The following is a 20754-nucleotide window of genomic DNA, read 5'->3' as shown; positions in this document are numbered from 1 at the left end:
TCACCCAAATCTTAAAATCCTTTTTTTTTTACTTCAAAAAGCAATCTAGTATCTCTAAAATGTCCTTTTTTTTTTTTTCCTGTGCCTAATTCCCACAAAAATGAGCGGGAATTTAAGAGGCAATCCTAAATAAACTTCTGCATTTACTCAAGTCAAGCAGTTCTATGATCTGGGTATAAAACCAGAACTTCACTCATGTAAAGAATCAAAGTGAGCCATCCTGCAACCTAGCAGGAATTTAAAAGGGAAGGGCCATGAAATAAAAAAAAAAGCCAACAAAAACAAAACTGCAGTCACTTTATAGAATAATTTGAGAGCAAAAATTTCTGAACCAAGGGTTGCAGTGATAAATACTAGTGTACTTAAAAAATGCTGTTATGAGATGTAATAAATGGTCATGTGGAAAATACACTCCATAATTCATCTATACAAAATCTATGAAGTGTATTTGAGAAGGATCAAGTCAGGGTGATCATTTAATATTTTAGAACCATGGCTGATTAGAGGTAATCTACTGTATTAGGATTTTAATCTGAGAACAAAAAACCTCTGTAATTTTAAAAATGTATTCAAAAAAAACCATGCATTTTTATGTATTTGTTCTGCTGCAATGCATATTGAATGCATCTTCTCTAGCAGAAAAAGAATCAAACCTTAAGTTGATCATGAGATTAGAACTATTTCACATGACTTGTTGTCAAATATGAACTCAGTATCATTACAATCATTTTCTAGTTCTGTACTGTGGTACTGTGAAAACCTTTTAGCTGGAGCAGAACTCTTGCTTTCTGGAGTTTGCCTGTGTGTTTGGAGAGTCTGTGAGGAGGGCTGGGGAGAAGGTGATGCTTGAGTTTGTGCACTTTGATCATTAGAATGAGAGTCCTCTTTTTTTTCTTTTTGTCCTGGAGGTTTTTCCTTCTTTTTTTCTGTACCGCTGTAAAATAAAGTGTAACATAAGGAGGGAAAAAAGAGAACAAGCAAATAAATTAGCAAGGTGGGAGAAAATGTCCTCTGTGAAAAGACGGGAGAGGCATTTAACAACTTACTGTAAACAATCACCAAAAGAACACTTTGATTATTTACTCAGTCTCTTCACGTTAGCATTTTACTGAAATAAGGTTTATCCACTAGCTCCAACAATAAAAAACAGTGAGAGAGGCATGAAAGATTATTTGCATATTTCAGTTGTACTACATTTACTATGATTTTAAAATGAATACAACTTTGATTTGAGTGTGTCCTTCATTCATGGGTGCTCCTACAGCATTCAAAGCTGACACAAATTGATGCTCCACAAGTCTGCAGTCCCTCAGGAAAAAACTATTCCCTGGTTCAGAGCTCACTGACCACCTTGTTGCGCTGCCAGCCAAGGCGCAGTGCAAGTGAAAGGCAGGACTGTGACTTGTGTTGTCTCCCATTAGGGTAAGTCCACCATGAAACTGTATTTGTGGACGTACATGCTACTGTCTTTGAGCTGCCACCAAAACCCTGGAATGCTGGTGCTGGTCCCTGGACTCTCCCTGGCTGCACAAGGGGTCAAAGGAAATGGCTATTTTGATCTGTAGTTGACTAATATCAGATTGTCTCACCACTTCTTTAGTACCTTCAGCCATGTCAGCTAAGAACGCATCTTTATTTTCATAGTGCTGTATTTATAAGGTTAATATGTGAAATAGATTTAAATACATGTCATCAGCAACCTTAAATCTATTAAGAACCAAACCAAAGGTTTGCTATGTAAACAGAAAGATTAATTAGAAGGCTCTTCTATGAAATTACATACTTTGTAATATACTGAATCACACAAACAATACCAGGGCCTGAAACAGAAGACTACTCTCAAGTGCATAGCCTGTTTCTTTCTTAAAGTAAAAAAACTAAATCTTCAAAGATAAGATTTCTCAGTGAGGAAATAAAGCAAGATACAAACATCAGCTAAAAATGTAATAGAAAGATATTTCTCTTAGGGTAAAAGTAACCTGCAAAGTAAAAAAGCAAGTATCTTTCTGAACACGAGAATCCAGATTTCTGTTCCCTCACAACAATTTCCCCCCGCCTCGAATCCTTGTATGACCTTAATTATTTGTATTTCCATTCACCTTTTCCCCAAACACAAAGCAAACAGTAAAGCAACATTCAAAATAAATAAAAATGGGCATCAAATTTTAACATATTCTTAAAAACCTCTTTTTGCATCTTTTGTTATTTCAGTTGAAATATATCATCTACCACTGAGATTTACATGAGTTCAACTTTTCCAACTGCTTTCAGAGAAGAAAAGCATTGAAAAACAGGTCAAAACATGAATATGAAACCCGGACACATTTGTAAGGATCACTCAGGATTTCTACTGTGAAACATACTAACTAGTTTAAAATGTCAATATAATCCATCAGAGTGACATTTTCTTTTCAAAAAAATCAGATGAAAACAAAACAACGAGCTTTCACATTTCTTGAGGGCATATATGTGATCATAGAGAACAAAGCTTGGAGAACTGATTGGGGTTTTGATTAATAATTTATAGCCAAAAGTCCTTAATTAACCGGTAGCATGGAAATTTATTATTATTTTTTAATCAGAAGACTTAGCTTGCATTGCTGGATGCAAAGCACACTACATTTTTTGCAGTCTGTTGCAAGAAATGCAGTATAGTGAAATAAATTGTTGGAATCTCTTTTCAGTGAAGAAAACAGAAGTCCTCTCTATCCCTACTACAACAGGTACACCCCCCCACTTTTTGTAATGTCCTATTTACAATGACACATCAGCATTCTGCAATTCACCTCTGCACTCTCCTGGCAGGCTCAGGTGAAGGCCACCTGCTGAGAGCAGTCTTATATTTCTTTATACAGTCTCATATTTCCTGTGTTCCTACCCAAACTCATTTAGCTCATCTCATCCATCTCCTAGAAACCACAGTTTCAGTGTGGGAATTTTTTCACTGAGCTTGTCACTGTGGATTATCCATTTCACTTCTTTGCCATTAGGTTCACTCCTTTTTCATTGGGCCATGAGAATCTCTGGACCACTCTGGTTTCACTCTGGGTTGTAGCACAAGATATACCTTGGATTCTACAAAGTGCTTTTATCTACCACCAGGTTGCAAGTAGGCTTCTTTTTTTGACTGCCATTTCAATTTGGAAGGAAATCATGTAGATATGTGGCAGTCTGAGTACTGAATATCTTTATTCTGAATTTATTTGGTTTGCTCATTTCTGCTAAAATCTTCAGTTTAATTGTATTATGACTGGCTAGCACAGAGTGGCTCTCCCACTAATACCTCTTCTAGTAGGTCTTGTGTAACTGCTGAAACCAAATCAAAACCAGCATCTTTTCCTGTGGGTTTCTAAAGACTAGTTGTTCTGGGAAGCAGTCATTTAATGCATCCAAAAATTCTTTCCAAAACCCAATTTGATGAGGCATTTCTTCAGTCTACAACTGAGTAGCTGAGAGCTATTACTATCTGTCCTAATTTTGCAGCTTCTCTAATTTCACTTAATTTCACTTAATACAATGTTTCATCCTTTGGACCACAACACACTGGCATCTACTGTGGATGGTGGTCACTCTGAAACATCAAGACTATTGCTATCAGATGCTGTCTTCAAAAGAATGCTTAGTCCTAAGGAAAATGATCAAGCAGGTCTCTGACAGTCATTGGTTGGTTGGTTTTTGTTTGTTTGGACAAAGTATAAACCTGTTTCTAGTCCAGACTATAGGGTTGAAATTTTCTCAACACATCCATGACTTCATCTCTGTTAATGGGACATCATCTACCTGCTGCTCAGGGAACATTCCTGGGCTCTGATTGCTGGTATTTTAGCATGCCATTGTTGAAATGAGACATCCTGCTGCTGTGGAACTACTGAGGCAGCCGATCATTTCCATGATCTCAGTGTTCAGGTTCATAAAACAAGATGAAACAGTCCAGGAAATGAAACTGCTCATTCATAGAAGAAATTCACACACTAAACTTCAACACCAGCAACAGTTTGTACACAAGTAGGCCTTCTAGTTATTTTGGCTAGGTGTATGGCTGCATAGAGTCAGAACATGAAAGGCCACAGGCAGGCTTTGGGGTCCATTCAGAACCTAAAGGTTAATTCTCTATCAACAGATGACCATGCTCACCTGCTGCACCAGTTCAAGCTTCGGCCTGAAGAAGGGCCTGGAGAAGCTGGGGTGAAACATTCCAGTCTCCTTTGGCCTCCCTCCTTTTCACCACGACAAGTGTTAGAAAAAAACATGGTTACCCTACCTTTGTAAGGAGATGGGACTACTGTTGACCTTTACTTACGTTTCCTTTCACCTTTCTTGAGCTGGTAATTTTACAAAAGGGCAAGTTTTATTTCTTCCAAATACCAAATAAATTTAAGGAATAAAGACATGACAGTGAAAGAACTACTGGAAAAAGAACCTTCCTAGACCTTTCTAAAACATTTCTTGACCAAGGGAGCCGCGTGTCTTCAGCTGCACTGGAAGCACCAACACCTCCCCTGGACAGTTATTTGGGGGTCCAGGGAGAGCTGCCCTCTGCATATGAAGATTTTCTCTCTTGGCCTATCCAGGTCTCCTTTTAAAGACCTTAACTCAGATGAAAGGGATGCCAGCCACTCCACTCTGCTCTTCTTATGTAGTCAAGTGTTGAGCAGCCAATGAATCAAGAAGGTGATTCAGCACAAATGCGAGCTGAACACCACAGGAACTGGACTGGCTCTCATCAAAGTGCCAAAAGCCACAGGGCTAAGATTAATGGAAAAGTGCTAACTAAGAAATACCTTCCTGCAGGAATGTCTTTTGTCCCTGTGCCTGTCGCACTAGCAGATTGAGACATGCACTGATCACTGTCTGACTTATTGTTGAACAGTAAATATAAGAATCCAATAAAAAGAAAGATATGCAATGTTACACAATGTAGAAGAGCAAAGGGTGGGGCACTACGCTCGCTTTCCAAGGGGCACTAAAGCTTCTTCTGGTTTGTTCTCATACAGTTTATATTTGCATGCAGCATTTTTATTCTCTGAAGTATATAATTTCCCTGTCTTGTTGTACAGCACAGTATTTACATCCACTCTAGAAGATAAACCAGCCACTGGAGCTACCAGAGTACTCTAGGGAGGCCAAGAATTTGTTCACATAACTTACCAGAGTTACACATTAGAGTATTCTCTGCCCCGTGGCTATATCTGGCAGCCTGTTCTTCACAACAAACAAGAATAGGTACAAAACCTACTGCTCAAGAAGCCATGTCTGTCTAACAGACCCACAGAAAAAAGCAGTTAAGCAAATGCTTTGTTTACTGTAAGAAGCTGGAAGTACTACATGGAGGAAAACCACTATTGTTAGGTTCTTAGCTCATTCAACTTACAAATTACTCAAGCAATGTTATTTCTTCACATTTGAGATCTGATACAGACATTCTTCAAAAGGACTAAGTAGCCATATTTTGGGTTAGATTTTCTACCCAAAAATGTAAACCTTTATCTTGCACAATTCACTATTGTCTCACAGCTATTTTGCTATTGCCTACTATTTACACTCCAGACAATGAAGTCACTTTTGCCCTTTAATTTCCTTGAGGGAAGGAAGGACAAAAAAAACAACAACAAAAAAATAAGCGTATGAATACCAGAAGGAAAAATTTTCCATTTGTACTGGAAATACATTTTCCTATTCCCTCAGTGAGAATTAATTTTGGACACTACACACTAGAGAAATACTCTCCATTTTTGAATTCTTTTTAGAACCCTTTTGTACACATCCCAACAACATGGTAAATCTCCAAAGTTTATCTGTGCCTTACTGGAGTTCAGGCAGCTCTGCTAAGTGCTGCACAGAGACAAAAATCAAACTCTTGCTCTGTTTGGTTTTGGGTTTTTTGAATATCTAAAAGTTTGAGTTTTAGTAACAATTCGGTACCTTTTTGCAGCAGATGAAAGTGTTTCTTTTCTGGCAACAGAAACAGATGAGCTGTGGCTAGTTTTCCTGCTTCCTGTACTCCCGTTAGTTATACATGACATCGAGATAGCTTCTCGGAGGCTTGGCTGACCTAGAAAAAAGCAATATTGAAGAATGTAAGGTTTTATAGATGTATCCAAAGGTCCACATGAACAACAAAAAGCTCTCAGTTGTGGACCTGGTATCACACAGCAGCAGCCTGAGTATTCAGGACAAACATCCAGTGACATATATTCCATGAAACCTTAACCTAGGCAGCTGGACCCGGCAGACCTGGGACACTAAGGCAGGCAAGAATATGGTCTGATAGAGGTCATTTTCTCTACTGCCATGATGTCATGAAAGAATTATTAAGTTATTTAAGGGTTGTGATTCTAAGGATTAAAAAAAAAAAATCAAGATTTTCAGTTTCATTTCAGCTGCCCCTTCCATCTTAGAATACCTTCCAGTATATGCTCTATGGTATAGCTATTAAGTTTCTGATACTGCTCACTCTGTAGAACATTTGCCACATCCAGTGGACATTACAGACTCTCTCCAGGGATGAACCAACAGCGTATATGTGAAGAAGGCTGTTGTCTGTCAGATGCCCACTTCACTCACTGCAGAAGTTTAAAACTATGCAGTGAATGTGGGAGGGGATTGCAAAGAAGACAAGAGGGAGCAAAGGCTCTTCTATTTTCAGAGCTGAACACTAGCCTGGCCATTAGCTCCCAGACCTGCCTCTTCCACAGAATGCCAGTGAAATACAAGGCATTTTACTCGAACCCAACGTTTTGCCCTTTCCCACTAACTGTGTCTTTTTGTGTGCCTGTTTTATTTCCAAGGTCTTGCTCAGAGGAGAGTTTTGTCCCTTCCCCCTTTGAATTACTAGACTTGTCCTTTTCCCCTCTGAACCGTGACATGCCCTGAGAAAGATCCCTGGGCTAATCTCACATTAAGCATCCAAAAATCAGCGGTCACTTTTGAGCCCCTCTGCGTCACATCCCCATTTCACAGACAGCAAATTGCTACTGCATCTCATAGGGTTGTGATGGCCAGTCACTCTGACTTCAGCAACAAACACGGAGGACAGGACTGACAGAAGAATAACAGCTCTGTGTTCACGGCAGGCTTTGAATAGTGTGAGATAGATAAGGCATGAGGCCACACACTGAAGATAAAAGTGAGGAGTAAAATAGCAGTTAGGGAGAATCGACAGCTCTGTGCACAGAGGACAAACTCACACAGATGACTCATTTGAACAATACCAGCCACGTGTCACAGCACAGCTCTTCCAACCAGGTTTAGAGGCTAATTAATTCATTCTTATTTTAAAGTACCACATTATATACAAGAGATACCCATCAAGGGAATATTAGATTTCAGAACTGTTTGGATGAAGGCAGAAATGGGCTGGCCTACACAAACCAAATACTGCTTCAAATGCACCAAGCAGCATGTGGTCATATCTGAAATTCAGATCAGGAAAGCCAAAAGGGGCATGCGGAATATCCCAGGCAGAAATGAGAATAAAGGAAATCTGAAGAAAGTAAAGACACACTTAAAATCCAGAAACACTTCAAAGATCATTGTTTTTCCTAAATTCTGTATATATCAATTTGGTGTGGTTCCTCCCCGCTGGTACTTTTTAGAGACTGTTTTATTCACAACACAAACATTTGGAATACAGAATTTATTTTAGAAGTTAATATACTGTACAAAACCTCTAAAGCTCAAGAAATTTTTTTACCCTATGTAACTCAGATGCAAGAACAAAAGCGCACGAGCTTAGAAAGCACATTTACTATAGAAGCCTAAAAAATCACCTTCTTTTATTTTCAGGGACAAAGTAAGTCATCTTCTTTGTGGAGATGCATAATATCAAGGCCTGTGATTCACTCTTGAACTGTATATGACCTTAACATCTCCATCAGCCCCTCGTAACAGATTAATGCCTCTCCAAGCAGCTCTAGCATGGCTTTCCAGAAATGTGAATCAGGAGACATAACTGCAGTAATTCCCAGCATGGTGGGTAAGGCATTCAGTGGGATGTGTAAAGGACAACAGTGCTACAGGCACAGGAACTTAATTAGATGGGGAACACACTCTCATGTGCAAGGAGCACACTGCTATTTTGCTTACTGACGACATCTAGAATAATTCCCCCTACTAGGTATGCAAAGTGTTAGTTACTGCTTATGTCCAGGGACAAAACTGATTACAAATAAAACTCTACATCAGTCTGTACTCATGACAGGAATATGCACTGCTCCATGCAATGATGAATACAATAAAAACAAAAAAAAGGGATCCAGACAGCAGCTCTGGGTTATTTGTTTTCCAGTAAAGTGGACACTGATGGTAGATCAGCAAAGTACTTCCCAGTGTCAACAAGTGGCATACAAAATTACATCTGAGATTAAGATTTTTGAATTGAACTAAAAACTATTTTTGCAAAATGACTAACAATTAAACATAACCCAGATTAAAAACTGCAGTGACAAATTTTTTTTCAAGTGTCAAAAATATATCAGGGTTTCTTACACTCCAGAACAAAATCTCAGTTGAGTGTGCCACCCTCAATGTGCAATAAAATGCAAAAAAGCAACAAAAGCAGCAAAAAACCCCCCCAACAAACAAAAATCCCCAAATCCCATACTTAACACCCCTAAGAAACAAGAACGCTTCCAAATTCTCTATATATTGCATGTTAACTCTCTATATATTTTAAAGTGACTTTTAGAATACCTACTTTTAAAGGGAAGAAAAAAATTCAATTGATCATCTGCAATTATATGTAAAGTAAATGCATTTATATTTTAAACCATGAAAAGGAAAGGCAAGTCTAAGTCCTGTGCACATCCCAGGCAGTGAAGCCTGGCTATCCACAGAGACAAACAAGGGGGACCTCCCGAGCTGGGTCAGAAGTCCAAGGAAGCTGACCCACCAGTCCAAATCACACATCTCTCTTAATGACTTCTAACCAGAGCATCTCTGCAATCAAAAGATGTCAAAAATTAAAAACACTATAACCTTCTTCACTGCAGAGATAGTCCTTCATAGTAATCAAGTGCTTTTGCTTCAGAGACCTGGAAATAATGAAGTGGCACAGGAGAACACAAATTCCAGATCAATACACTAAAACAATGGAGTTCTCCCAGCACTGGGCTGCACATCTCTGCCAATATCATGTCATACGCCACCTGCTAGCATAAACAGTCTGAAATTTTTCAGACTGAATAGCACTTAGCTTTATCTGCTAGTTTGGAACAAAAGCCAGACATAAACTGAATGTAGAATGAAAGCCAGTGTATGGTGACCAGGATTAAAGCCAAATTGTCAGAGATCAAAGTGGTAAAAATGTCTTTTATGGATAACAGATTCATCTCTGTTCTGATAATTTTCATAGAATAGTATCTGCAGAGCTCAAATGAAACATTTTATTAACATCTGTCAAGTATACAAATGTGTGAATGAAAGATAAGTAGGATTAGAAAAAACAGACCACAATAAACCAAAAATCTATTTCCAATTCTTTATCAGCCTTAATTAGCTAACTGGGGAAAAAATGAAGCCAAGCTGTTAAAGAGAGTGGTAAGTTTGAAAATGTGTGTCCTGTGATAACATGATAGCTTTTTCCTCCAAACATATTTACAAGGTGCTAGAGCTGAGAATCAATTAGTAATTAACTTTTCTTCTCAAACCCAAAACTTATAATATTTTATGCTGAAATGTAGCTTATTGTGTTATCAAATATATTTTCTGAAACAATTTCCTCAATATCTTTGTATTTGCTGATATTCTGACAGGTAAACTGCTTTTCTTACAAAGAAAAACCAAACACTTGTTTCTCTTCTTCAGGTAATTTCAATTTAAAATAAGTAACTGCAGCTACATTAAAGTTACTTCTCTGGGCACTTAATTCAAGTGGATTTAAAAGAAAAAGTTCAACAAATGATACCTTACAAAAATTTAAAAGTTGTTTTTTTAAAGGTAGATTTTTCTTTTTTTTTTTTCCCCATTAAGGCATAAATCTCCACATCCTTCAACAACCTTTAAATACTTCACTTTCAGCAAAACATGAAGAAGACTTCTATATTTCAAATATTTTACATGCCATGGGGTTTTCTTCAAATAAAACTGATGCTTGGAAGGACAGGAAACCAATTCAGTACTCTTACTAAACAAGTGTACGGTGTGGGTAACTCACCAGAAAGCCCACAGAGAGAGCTGCGGAAAACCAGACAGAAATAGTTATAAGTGTAGCAGAACATAAGATTTTATCTGCGTTTCCTTCCTAATAGAACAACATCAAAACCAATAGAAATTATGACAAATCCTAGACTTAGTTCAAGGCATCACAATGAATTGTATAAAAGCAGCTAACTGTAGTCACTGCTCTGCTTCCAAACTTTTCAAAGGATGTCAAGTCTCTGAGCCTATGGAAGATGCTGGCAAAGAAATAGCCTGGGAGTACCAAAACTCTTTTCAAAGACTACTGTATTCTGAAGGGTAGGGAAATATTTCTTCAGTATTCTGTTTTATTCAACTACTTCCCTTACATACTAAGAATCAAATTTTGATTAAAACTTCTGAAGTAGAAAAAGTTCTCTTCTTCTATCACACAAAGACAGGTCAGGGTGAGACACTATACCTCAAATAATGAACAAAAAATATCAGGATAAATAGTTCAGTTCACTTCCTATGGGTTATGCTGCTTCTTGTTTAACAATCAAATTATAAGACAGAACTAAGTTTCAACAAACTTTATTATTCTTATAGTAATTACAACTAGCTGAAAAAATAAACATTCTTTCTATACTTTTTTTAATGGAAGCCAAATTTCAAACAGACAGCTATTAAACATACATTACTTGTAATTTCCTATTAAAAGGAAAAGAACTATCTAAATAGAGGCATGTTAATAGGCAACAGTTTGAGAGTGTATAGCTAATGCATAAACAACCTGAGTTCCAAGTGAATCTCTCCTAGTAGGTAGATAAACTAACTTAGATGTTAAGAGTAATTAAATATTTATTTTGAGACTTCCTACAAGATTTTTATAAATAGTGACTTAACCTATATATTTCTAACTTCAAACAATCCTCATAGGGATATAAAACTAATTTTTCAGGTGTTAGGGGAGCCATGTCTCTGTTCTTTGGGCAGGCATTTTAAAACATGCTACAGGAAACTGAAGACTTCTTTGGCCAATTGCTTATTCAAGCCACACAGCCCTTTTCCTTCTCTTCTCCCTTCTATCTTATTTTGCTATACTTTCCCAGAGGCACCATCTACATGTTCAACCAACTGCCAAATGGGCTAATTCCAAGCAGAGGAAATAAAATTTTAACTATGGTAATTTGAAACAATTTGATATACTCTGGAAACCAAGTGATGAAAAAGCTACTCAAGCGTTACAAACAATAAGGAGTTTTCATTTGAAAAAGTCAGTGGCAACACTGAACTCTTCCAACATTGCAATTCTTAGTTTGAGAAGCACTATGGAGAACAGCAGAGTACCACTCGAGAAAATTTGCCCACACTGTTCTAAAAAACGTACACAGATGCACAAAACATACCCAAAACTTTGAGAAGCATAAGGAAAAAGAATAAGGATACTTATCACCACAACTGAAAATATTCCTCTACAATGAACAAGATTATTAGGTTACAGAACTACAAAAAAACCTCTGAACTTTGTTCTTCACTTCTCCTTCCTAAACTTGGTTTAGCTTGTTAGTGACCCTTAGTTCAATAATGCCCTCTAGATCCAAATTCTTTGAATAAAGGAAAATATACGAAGAACATCAAGAAGAGTAAGTACAACAGAAGAAAAAGAAAATATCTGCTAAGTCAGAGCAGAAGATAGGAAAAATAGGAAAAAATGCAGAAAGAACAGATGGCACTTAAACCAATACCTGGGAAATGCATTAAGACCTCAAGAGTATCATTATTTGTTATGTGAGCATGCAGCCTGCAAACTTCAATAGGACTTTTCCCATGAGTAAAATGACCCACATACAAGCTTGCTAGGTTAGTTTTAATATTGTGGATAAAACACAAAAATTGTGTTCTACCACTACCATAAGCATTTTCCTATTTACACTTCTATTTTCTGTTTCTTTAACATTTACTGATTAGACAACATAAACATGTACTCAGTTATTAGAATAACTCTGCTTATTGAATAATGTAAAGACTAAAAAAACAAAACTCAAATCTATCTTATGCTTTCATTAATGAAGCTTGTTGAACACCCTGAAGTCAATTTTTGTTAACATAAACCAAAATGACTTAATGTTATTGAAGTGAAACCATTGTTGAGATAAGGTAAAAATTACATCTGAAGTACCTTGCTTACATGAGTGCAATGAGATGGAATTTGATGAGACACACTGTTTCATACAAGGGAGCAGGAAAAGAAGGAAAACTCAATGGGCTCCTCTTACAAAAGCCCACTGCACAAAGGAAAGGAAAAAAAAAAGTAAAAAAACCCCTACCAACTGCATTTCCAGTACATACCTGCTTTTGCAGGTCCACAAGATCACTGCTTTAAGTAAAATAAAATGCCTCTCAGTCTGCCACTCTTCATTGTCATGGGAAACCCTCTCTGCAGACTGCCATCCACTATTCCAATTTCACTTTGTGAGTTGAATTTGCATATGAGTTATTTGATATCAATTCCTGTCAAAGCAATAGGAAATGTTCCTCCAAAGGTTTGACTTTTGTCAAGTCTCCTTATTATTTCTGAGTCCAGAAAAAGGACATGAACTCTTTGTTTCTCTACAGGCAGACATCAGATGTACTTTTTCAGGCACAAGCTCATACTGCAGTGAAATGATTAGTCTGAGAGATTTTACTGGTGCCACAGTGTGCCACAAACTTGTCTGCACACCCAGAGCCTGAGGGATGAATTCTCCTGTTACACACATTTTGACACCCTGGAAGGTTTTAATAGGTTTACCAGGCACCAGCTGTGAGCCAATCTATCTTGCTGGCAGCCACAAGTAACCAGACTGCTTTATGCTTTCCTTTTCTTCAATGTCCAGGTAATCTTTGTTTTTGGAACTTTTTTGTGAATGTTAACAGCATCAATCATGCATCAACAGCAGAGGCATGTGGCAACAAGAGTGCAGAGCTGCCAAATGCAAATAATTTCCCACCAAAGAAATTCTTCTTACCAAGCCATCTATTAAGAAAGAAAAGAGAAAAAGAAAAGAAATAAAATCCATAAACTCACCCCCACACTATGATCCCTACAAGCCCTGTAGCTGCTGGGGATCTGATCCCTTACCAAGCCCTTTCACACTTCTAATCCTCAACACTATCTTTGGACCTCGTAATTTCTCCTTTGTGTAGTTATTCTTAGCTGTGTGCAGATGGAGAAGCACTATCATAGTCTTTTTATTTTGAAAAGATTTGCTCTGTTTAGAATAACTTTGCATTGAGAAGTTACACGTGAACCCTCCCAGCCTGCTTTTCACTGTGAAATACAGACAAGTGCTAATCCTGTTGCAATCCCTGCTAGAGGTATTTTCCTTATACAGTATCTCCACTTCACGCTTTACTAGGAGACACTAAGGTGCCTAAAAAATCTTGCCCTTTATCTTATCTTCTACAGTTCAAAATCCATGTATGAAGAGCTGTTTTCTTCTGAGACAGAGCTTCACACACAAAATCATATATAGCAGCCTCCTGACTGAGAGCCCACGAGTTAGAAATAAAAATCTACTCCTGACCATGTGAATTTTTTCACTGGAGACTGGACTAAGTTCAAAATAAGCATGTGACAGAAATGTAGGGAAAAAAAGAAAAGCAAAGACTTAAAGGTTAATGCAAAAACTTTATCTTCAGCTACTGTTTCAATCTGTCAATCTAAAATAAATTAAGAACAGAATGAGATCACCAGATGTGCAATGCAGACAAACGATGAAGAGATCACTTTTTTCACTAAGTCGAGCCATCAACCTTAGAATAAGAAAAAGCAGTGCAAAAGCAATCGGGATTGGATTTATCCCTTTCAGTGTAATTCACAGTCTGCTCACAACACTTATTTTTAGCCTATGAAAAATCTCTCTTCAAAAGACACTGCTGAGGTGGCAACAAGAAAAAAAAATGGAGAGGTTTTAGAAAACTCATTTCAGCAAAAAGTAGAAAAGCCACCCTTCAAACTAGGTTAGTTATTGCCTTGTATTAAAACTCCTTTGTTTGATGGAAAGATTCAGGAGGGCTTTTTCTGGTACTATTATTCTTGCTAAGTTCAGTTTGTTTTAAAAGTATTTATCTCACTGTGTTGCCATACTTCAGATTAAGCACATGACTCCATGTATTCAGAAGTATATATACACATCTATCCTCTTTACTTATTATTTATGTCAGAATGTATTTAAAAGCTGCTGCAGAGGAAAATACTTCAGTGATTGAAAGCTTCAGCTTTTTTTTTTTTATAAGATAATTTACCTATAATATTTTCCATGAAACTGCAATTATTGCAATGCAGAAATCCAGATTTTTCACAGGATCACAAACACCAAAATGAGTTTTGGGGGAATACAGTTACCTTTGCAGCAATCATGACTTGACTAGTAAGAGTCTGCTATATACATACGTAATACTTCAAAGAAAACAATTACTTTTTGGAATATTATTTTTGTATGGCAATTCAGATCATCTTCTAATCCTACTTATTCAAAAAATAATGCATTTATCTCTGTTAAAACATTTGAAGAGTTTTTTAGCCATTGAAAAAACTTAAAATACAGAAATCAAAAGCAGAACCTAGGATATTGCAGAAAGCGATATATGAACTTGTTTTAAGCCCACGTTTACCCTTCAAGTCTAATTTTACACTCTTACAAAATTCCAGTCTCTGTATGTAAACATTTTCTTCTGTGAATTCTATATACAGCTGATGTCATGATTAACAGTGAAGTTAATGTGTTGTCTGGCGGTATTGGGTAACTGAACACAACGGGAACACATTCACCACAAATTAAATACAGTGCCAATTAGTCATAATTCATTTTAGTTCAATGAATTAGATCATACATATACATGTTCCTGTTCCCAGCTCTTTTTTCTCAGTTCCCAGCTCTTTCTTCACAGTCCCATGCTGTTGCCATTCGTTTGTAGAGATATAATACGACTGAGCTGAAGATATTTATATATTCCACCCTCCCTCTGCTCTGCCTCCCCTAAATCATTAGTTTATTTTTCACTGAAGAAATTGACCTAGAGAATTCAGTATGGTCCCAAGACCCCCAGAAAGGAGATAGCCCAAGGCATTTTTCAGAACACAGGAAATTTTCCCTGCCTGTACACAAAGTTTGCTGCGTGTTAGACAGCTCCAAGCCAAAGGTTTCAGCCGTGTTTGTGCACATCCCAGCTGCTCTGCATTTAAATAGGAAGAATAAGGAAATATGGTGCGCATGTTTTGCCCACAGTTTTTCACTTGGACATTTTCTCATACTGGACAGCAGACAGCAGAGTGATTTAGTCAAAATAGCTGCTAAAGCTACAGTTAAAAAGAGTCTGAAAAGGAAGCATCAGTCTTGATGAGACCAGACATGTAAACTGGGTAGATAAAAACTGCATTTATAAGCAGAGATGACAACAGTCTACCATTTAGCAAGCAAGAGAGAATGGCAGGATTCAGAGCCCAAGCCAATTAAGCATCATGACTTCCTTCCATCTGGCAGAGAGACTGCAAAAACACCTAATTAAGGAATTTGATCTCTCTGTCACATCTAAAATAATTCAAACTTTCAGCATTTTCAGCCTATACAAGGCAGTCACCCAAACAAGCAGGCTACATTGTATCAGTTCAGGGTTATACTGGCACTGGTGTAATGCATGCACTGCAGGGCTGAAACACAGAGATTGTGCTCCCAGAGATCTCTGTGGTGCATGGTTTGATGGGGTTACATGCAATTATGGTGAATTAAAACCATGAATTATTTGAAATATGACCTAACCTTTTATATAATCAGACACCTCATATATGCCAGAAACATACAAAGCCACAATTCTTTTCAAATATACAACTTTAAGTTGGTCCTCAGGAATGAGAGTAAAGTTTGCCTGTGCCATGCTAGCTGAAAAGCAGGAGGGGAGGGGTGCGGGGGGGGGGGGGGGGGGGTGAAAAAGCATATAAAAATTAGTGCAAAAAGCATCTAGTTTCTTTACTTTCAAACAATCCTACATATTTCAGTGCTGCAATATAAAAGTTACTAGTGACTAATCAAAAGAGATTGCTGATACATGGCCATTTCTTACATCAGATCTACCGGTGGTGAGTTCTCTCTGTACTGGAACAAAAATTAACTATATTCAGAAAGCCTTCTTATTTGGTGGTAATGTATTTTGGTTTTTGTTTTGGTTATAATTTGGGAGCAAGAGGAAATGTAACCTTTAATATGCCCTTTCAGTTGAATAATTTCTAGGCAAAGTGAAAGCTGAGACTCAAAACTGTCCATAAGCCCCAGAATCCCCAGTGGCAGGGAAACATTCTGCCACTGAAATTAAAACAGGAACTTCTTTTAGCAAGAAGTAAGGACAATTTTCAGGGATGTCAAGAACATAAAAATGTTAGCAAACAGCAGAACTAATAAGCATATTTTGGATATCTGTTGGCCACTATTATAAACCTAACTCCTCCAGCTCAAAATAGATCGGCCCTTCCAAATGAGACAGAAAAGGGAAAAAGAAAGTGACCAAGGGAGAACATTCTAACATGATAACACAGTGTGATGCTAGAAAGAGTTGACCAAATTTGGGCTTACCTTTACTTGGTGCTGATTTTCTCACAGAAGCTACATGGTCTTCGGAGATGGCAAGACGCCTTAGCACATCAGCCAACGCTGCTTTTAGCACAGTGATTTCATCCTCTTGTTGCTGCACTCTCAGCTCCAGGGCTGAAAGACGGTCCTGGACATCGGAGGTGCTCGCAGCCGAGATGCTGTCATCTGTACAGAGGCAAAGCAGAGCAGAAAGAGGCACTTAAATGCTTTGTTCTGAATTAAAAGCCACAGAAGGAGGCATGTACAGCACGAGTACGTCTGTAGCATCATTTTGAAATACTGAAGACATTCTAACAAACGTGTTCAGGCAAATAGGGAATGGATATTACAGCAAACATCAAATTAATGCTTCCAGACAGAAATCATTACTAAACATTAGCTAAGACAAAGCTTAAGGAGCATGGCCCGATTAAAATCACAAGAGGCAATGTGCTTCCTGTGAAAAACATGCTTACAAGTAGAAGGAAGACTGAAATTAATCTTATTTAAACACCCAACTGAATTAACCAAAAAGGTATACAACCATGGTAAAATTCTGCAATACATTCTTGTGGAATTGTTGAAGAATTTGAACTATGACCCTTAATATTAAAGCAAGTTTCAAAGTTAAAAAAAAACAAGTCCACAGTTGAGCAAACAAGTACTGTTAACAATGACCTAATTGCATCAAATGACAATCTCAATTTAAATGGTCTAGATCAGAGTTCTTAATTTCAATTCCTTCTCTTTAACTTTTTTCACATCACCACCCTGTATGTGCCAAAAAACATACAACCTTATAACATTTGGCCTGGAGCGTAGGGAAAATAAATGCACTACAAAAAGGTTCCAAAAATCTGTTTGGCCACACAGAGATAGATTAGCATTGAAGGCCTAACCCAGCCAAATCTGTTCTTCAGTGGTAAAAAGGAAATTACAGCTTCTGCTTACTCTTTGCCTTTGACAGTTCTTTGCATTATTTCTGCCAAGCCAAAATAACACGTAACAGAGTTTTGTATTTGGCTGTTCTAATAAATCATAGGCCAAACACTTTAAAAAAAAAAAATCTGCAAAAGAATATGTTGCTCATTACAGGGCACTGAATTCCTTATCCATCCTGTTTAAGGCTTCCTGAAAACTCAGTAAAGAACTTCTAATACAGGTTTAGAAAAATTCACCTGTATTACACAGTTCATTTAAGTTCATATTCTACAAAATAAATACAGCAAATTTAAATGTAAGAGTAAATAGCTGGTATTATTACTGTGATTCTACTCAATCTAAACTTTAGTTTTCACTAATCTTAGGAAGACATATCAAGGAGAAAAAAGTTAACATAAGCCAGAATCCTAAAACTCTGATTTTCCCTAAAAAAAAGTCTTTGAAATACTTGCATAGGGGCACTTTCAAAATACATGTAAACAAGAAATACTGAGCCAAATTCCTACAATGAATTCACTATTAAGAGATTAATAAAGAGATTAAGGAGTTTAATGCCGACTTCGTTCAGTTAAAATATGATACTCACTACTGAAGGACCAAGAATTGAACCAACCAAAATAAAGCAGCATAGTTAATACTTTCACAACACATACAAAATTCCTACAATGAGTTAGTTAAAAAAACCCTAAAAACCCTTTAGTAATGAAATGTATCCACAATTATTATTGAACTGAAAGGAACACTTAAGGTTACAATAACAAAACAGCCCCTAGATGACAGTTTTGCATATTAATTTGCTATTTGGTTAAAGCAAAAGCAGAAGTGTACACTTCATGGTTAGTACTCCATTCAGGCTGATAAAAAGAACTGCAGGGAAATTAATTAATTAATTAATAAGGCACATAATCAAAACGAGATCCAGAGGCAAGAGATTAGAACTCAACACAAATTCCTTTAATACCACCATCCATAACTGTACCTCTCTATCTGCAGAAAATTTATTCTAATGACTCCACAGCCCAGCAAATCCAATGCTCTCTCAGCAGGACTTTACAAACCCAGACCTGTGACAGCTACCCCGGGCTGGGAAGGACTGTGTAAGATTATTTTATTAAAACCCTCATGTTCAAAACATAAATCCCCATCTGTTTTAAGGAGCTGGTAAAAGTTCCTACATGCGCACATACCCATGCGGCACATAAAAAGGAACCAAGGTAAATGTGCATTAATCCATAAAGAAAAGCTTTTACTTCAGTTAAGTAAATGGACTTAAAGTACCATCTAATTCATATTTCTACTATCCTTGAATTATTAGCCTTTAAATAGATGCAGTGGACGAGTAAGAATGAACACTCCAGAAAACAATTATTTCAAAATATTATTTAACTTCATAACTTCTCTTACTCTGGGTACCAGTCCAAACAGAAAAAAGCAGTTTCACCTCTCCTTAAAAAAAGAGGAGGAAAAAAAGTGGGGGGAACCCCCCCAAACTTAACTTTTTTGCTTTTTTGTTTGCTAAATACTTCAATTAATAGATATTATCCATTAAAATGGATAAAATTATGGATACATTCCCAGGCTGCATAAATATACAGCAGATCACTATGAAACATTTGTAGAAGGAATAAGTAGCTATGTCAAATCATCATTTTAGAAGCCAAATATTACTGTGTTCCCTGTGTAGAGTCCAAATAAGAGGAATTACCAAACCAGGAAAGGCTCCACTGTTAATCAGTCTCTCTGATGATCACAGAAGCAAGTGCTCTGCACATTTCTGGACATCTTTATTTCCCATGAACTACTTACATTGACCAGACTGTTGCTGTTGAACCCCAGCACTGCAAAATTGGGGCACATTATCCCAAATCCACAATTATGACACTAGTTAGAAACTTCGAAGAACAACAGGAGAGCAAATCCTGCAGCCCTGTAAGGGTGAGCTGCAAGGCTTCGACCCCCCTCAGCATATCTGATGAGATGGCAGCGGAGTTGATTGGTGTTCTCCTCTATGAGCTGGGCCATGGAGGCTCAAGCCTTGAGCCAGCACAGAGAGGCAGAAGGACCCTCAAACTCGACTTCAACCCAACAGCACAGCTATAGAAATGGGGCATGAGGAGAAGGCCAAGAAGGTTAAGCCATTCAGCTGATTCAAAGCCAGGAAAAGCAACGTGCCCTGTTTTACAGCCTGAGATTTCAAACCACCAGTGGCTGCTTTGCCTTGCAGAGAGAGGGCACAGGAGACACAGAGACTGAAAGAAGCTGGAGAGAAGGATATCACTTAGGAAAGCAAGAATGCTTTGGTTGATCAAAGAATACAGCAGCACACTGGGAAGACATTTCATTGCTCTTTATCATTCTACAGAAGTGGCGTCTGTTTCAAGCAATGACAATCATATATTACCCTGGCAGCTATTAGAGAATTAAAACGAATTATTCCCAACCCAAATACCTTGCCCATTACAGCAAATATTCAACTGAATTCCAACATGCCTTTCTTGGCAGTGTCTTGAAAAGTAACTCAAGAGGGATTATCTTAAAAGAAGAAGCCCTAAAAGTAAATAAAGCTGGAACCCGTGAGATCATTCTAACAAATCTGCACAATTACACCTTTTCTTCACAGAAGTTTTCAAAATCTCTTCCAGATTTCTTCTTTCATTTAAAACACATTTTATAATCTAAAGAACTACTTCAAAAGAAGTTCAAACAAAAAAAAAAAAACCCTTCCTTCAAGGACATGCCCTCTCCCTTCAGAGGGGAAACAGCTCTTTTGCAAGAACAAAATCAGCCGATGTGAAGCAAAATTCCATCTCCTCCCTTCCCATTCTCCCACTCCTAAACATCTGTCCTTTCCCTCGTGCTGACACAGACATACATCTATCCAGGCCTTCCATAACCCACTCTTATTTTATTAAACCAGAGGAAAATTTATTTAAAGACAGAAACCAGTTAAGCAAATAGAGCAAGAAAATTTTAAGTGCAGTTGACTATTGATTAATTAATTTGATTCATTTTAAAAATACCTTTTTAGTTATCTGGTTATTCTTATTATAACCAAAGAACACAATTTCTGATGCATTGGTCATGTTTC

The 20754-nt window shown here is 37.4% G+C and overlaps 1 protein-coding gene across 5 annotated transcripts in view; it reads right to left on the bottom strand.

Moving 5' to 3' along the window:
• Window positions 1-20754, bottom strand: part of EML4 (echinoderm microtubule associated protein like 4) — a 114010-nt gene that overhangs the window by 53412 nt on the left and 39844 nt on the right. For 3 of the 5 annotated variants that reach the window (XM_017744817.1, XM_017744813.1, XM_017744814.1), the window contains exons 2-4: window positions 16728-16910; window positions 5923-6052; window positions 761-934 (exon numbers count right to left, since the gene is read on the bottom strand). In XM_017744817.1, coding sequence (XP_017600306.1) covers window positions 761-934; window positions 5923-6052; window positions 16728-16910 — 487 coding nt within the window. The remainder of the gene's footprint in view (window positions 1-760; window positions 935-5922; window positions 6053-16727; window positions 16911-20754) is intronic. The other 2 variants (XM_017744815.1, XM_017744816.1) reach the window with 1 other exon arrangement.

Source organism: Corvus brachyrhynchos, unplaced genomic scaffold, assembly GCF_000691975.1.
Source record: "Corvus brachyrhynchos isolate BGI_N302 unplaced genomic scaffold, ASM69197v1 scaffold258, whole genome shotgun sequence".
Classification (NCBI taxonomy): domain Eukaryota; kingdom Metazoa; phylum Chordata; class Aves; order Passeriformes; family Corvidae; genus Corvus; species Corvus brachyrhynchos.
The sequence above is the reverse complement of the archived record's forward strand: the minus strand, read 5'-3'. Positions and strand labels throughout refer to the sequence as shown.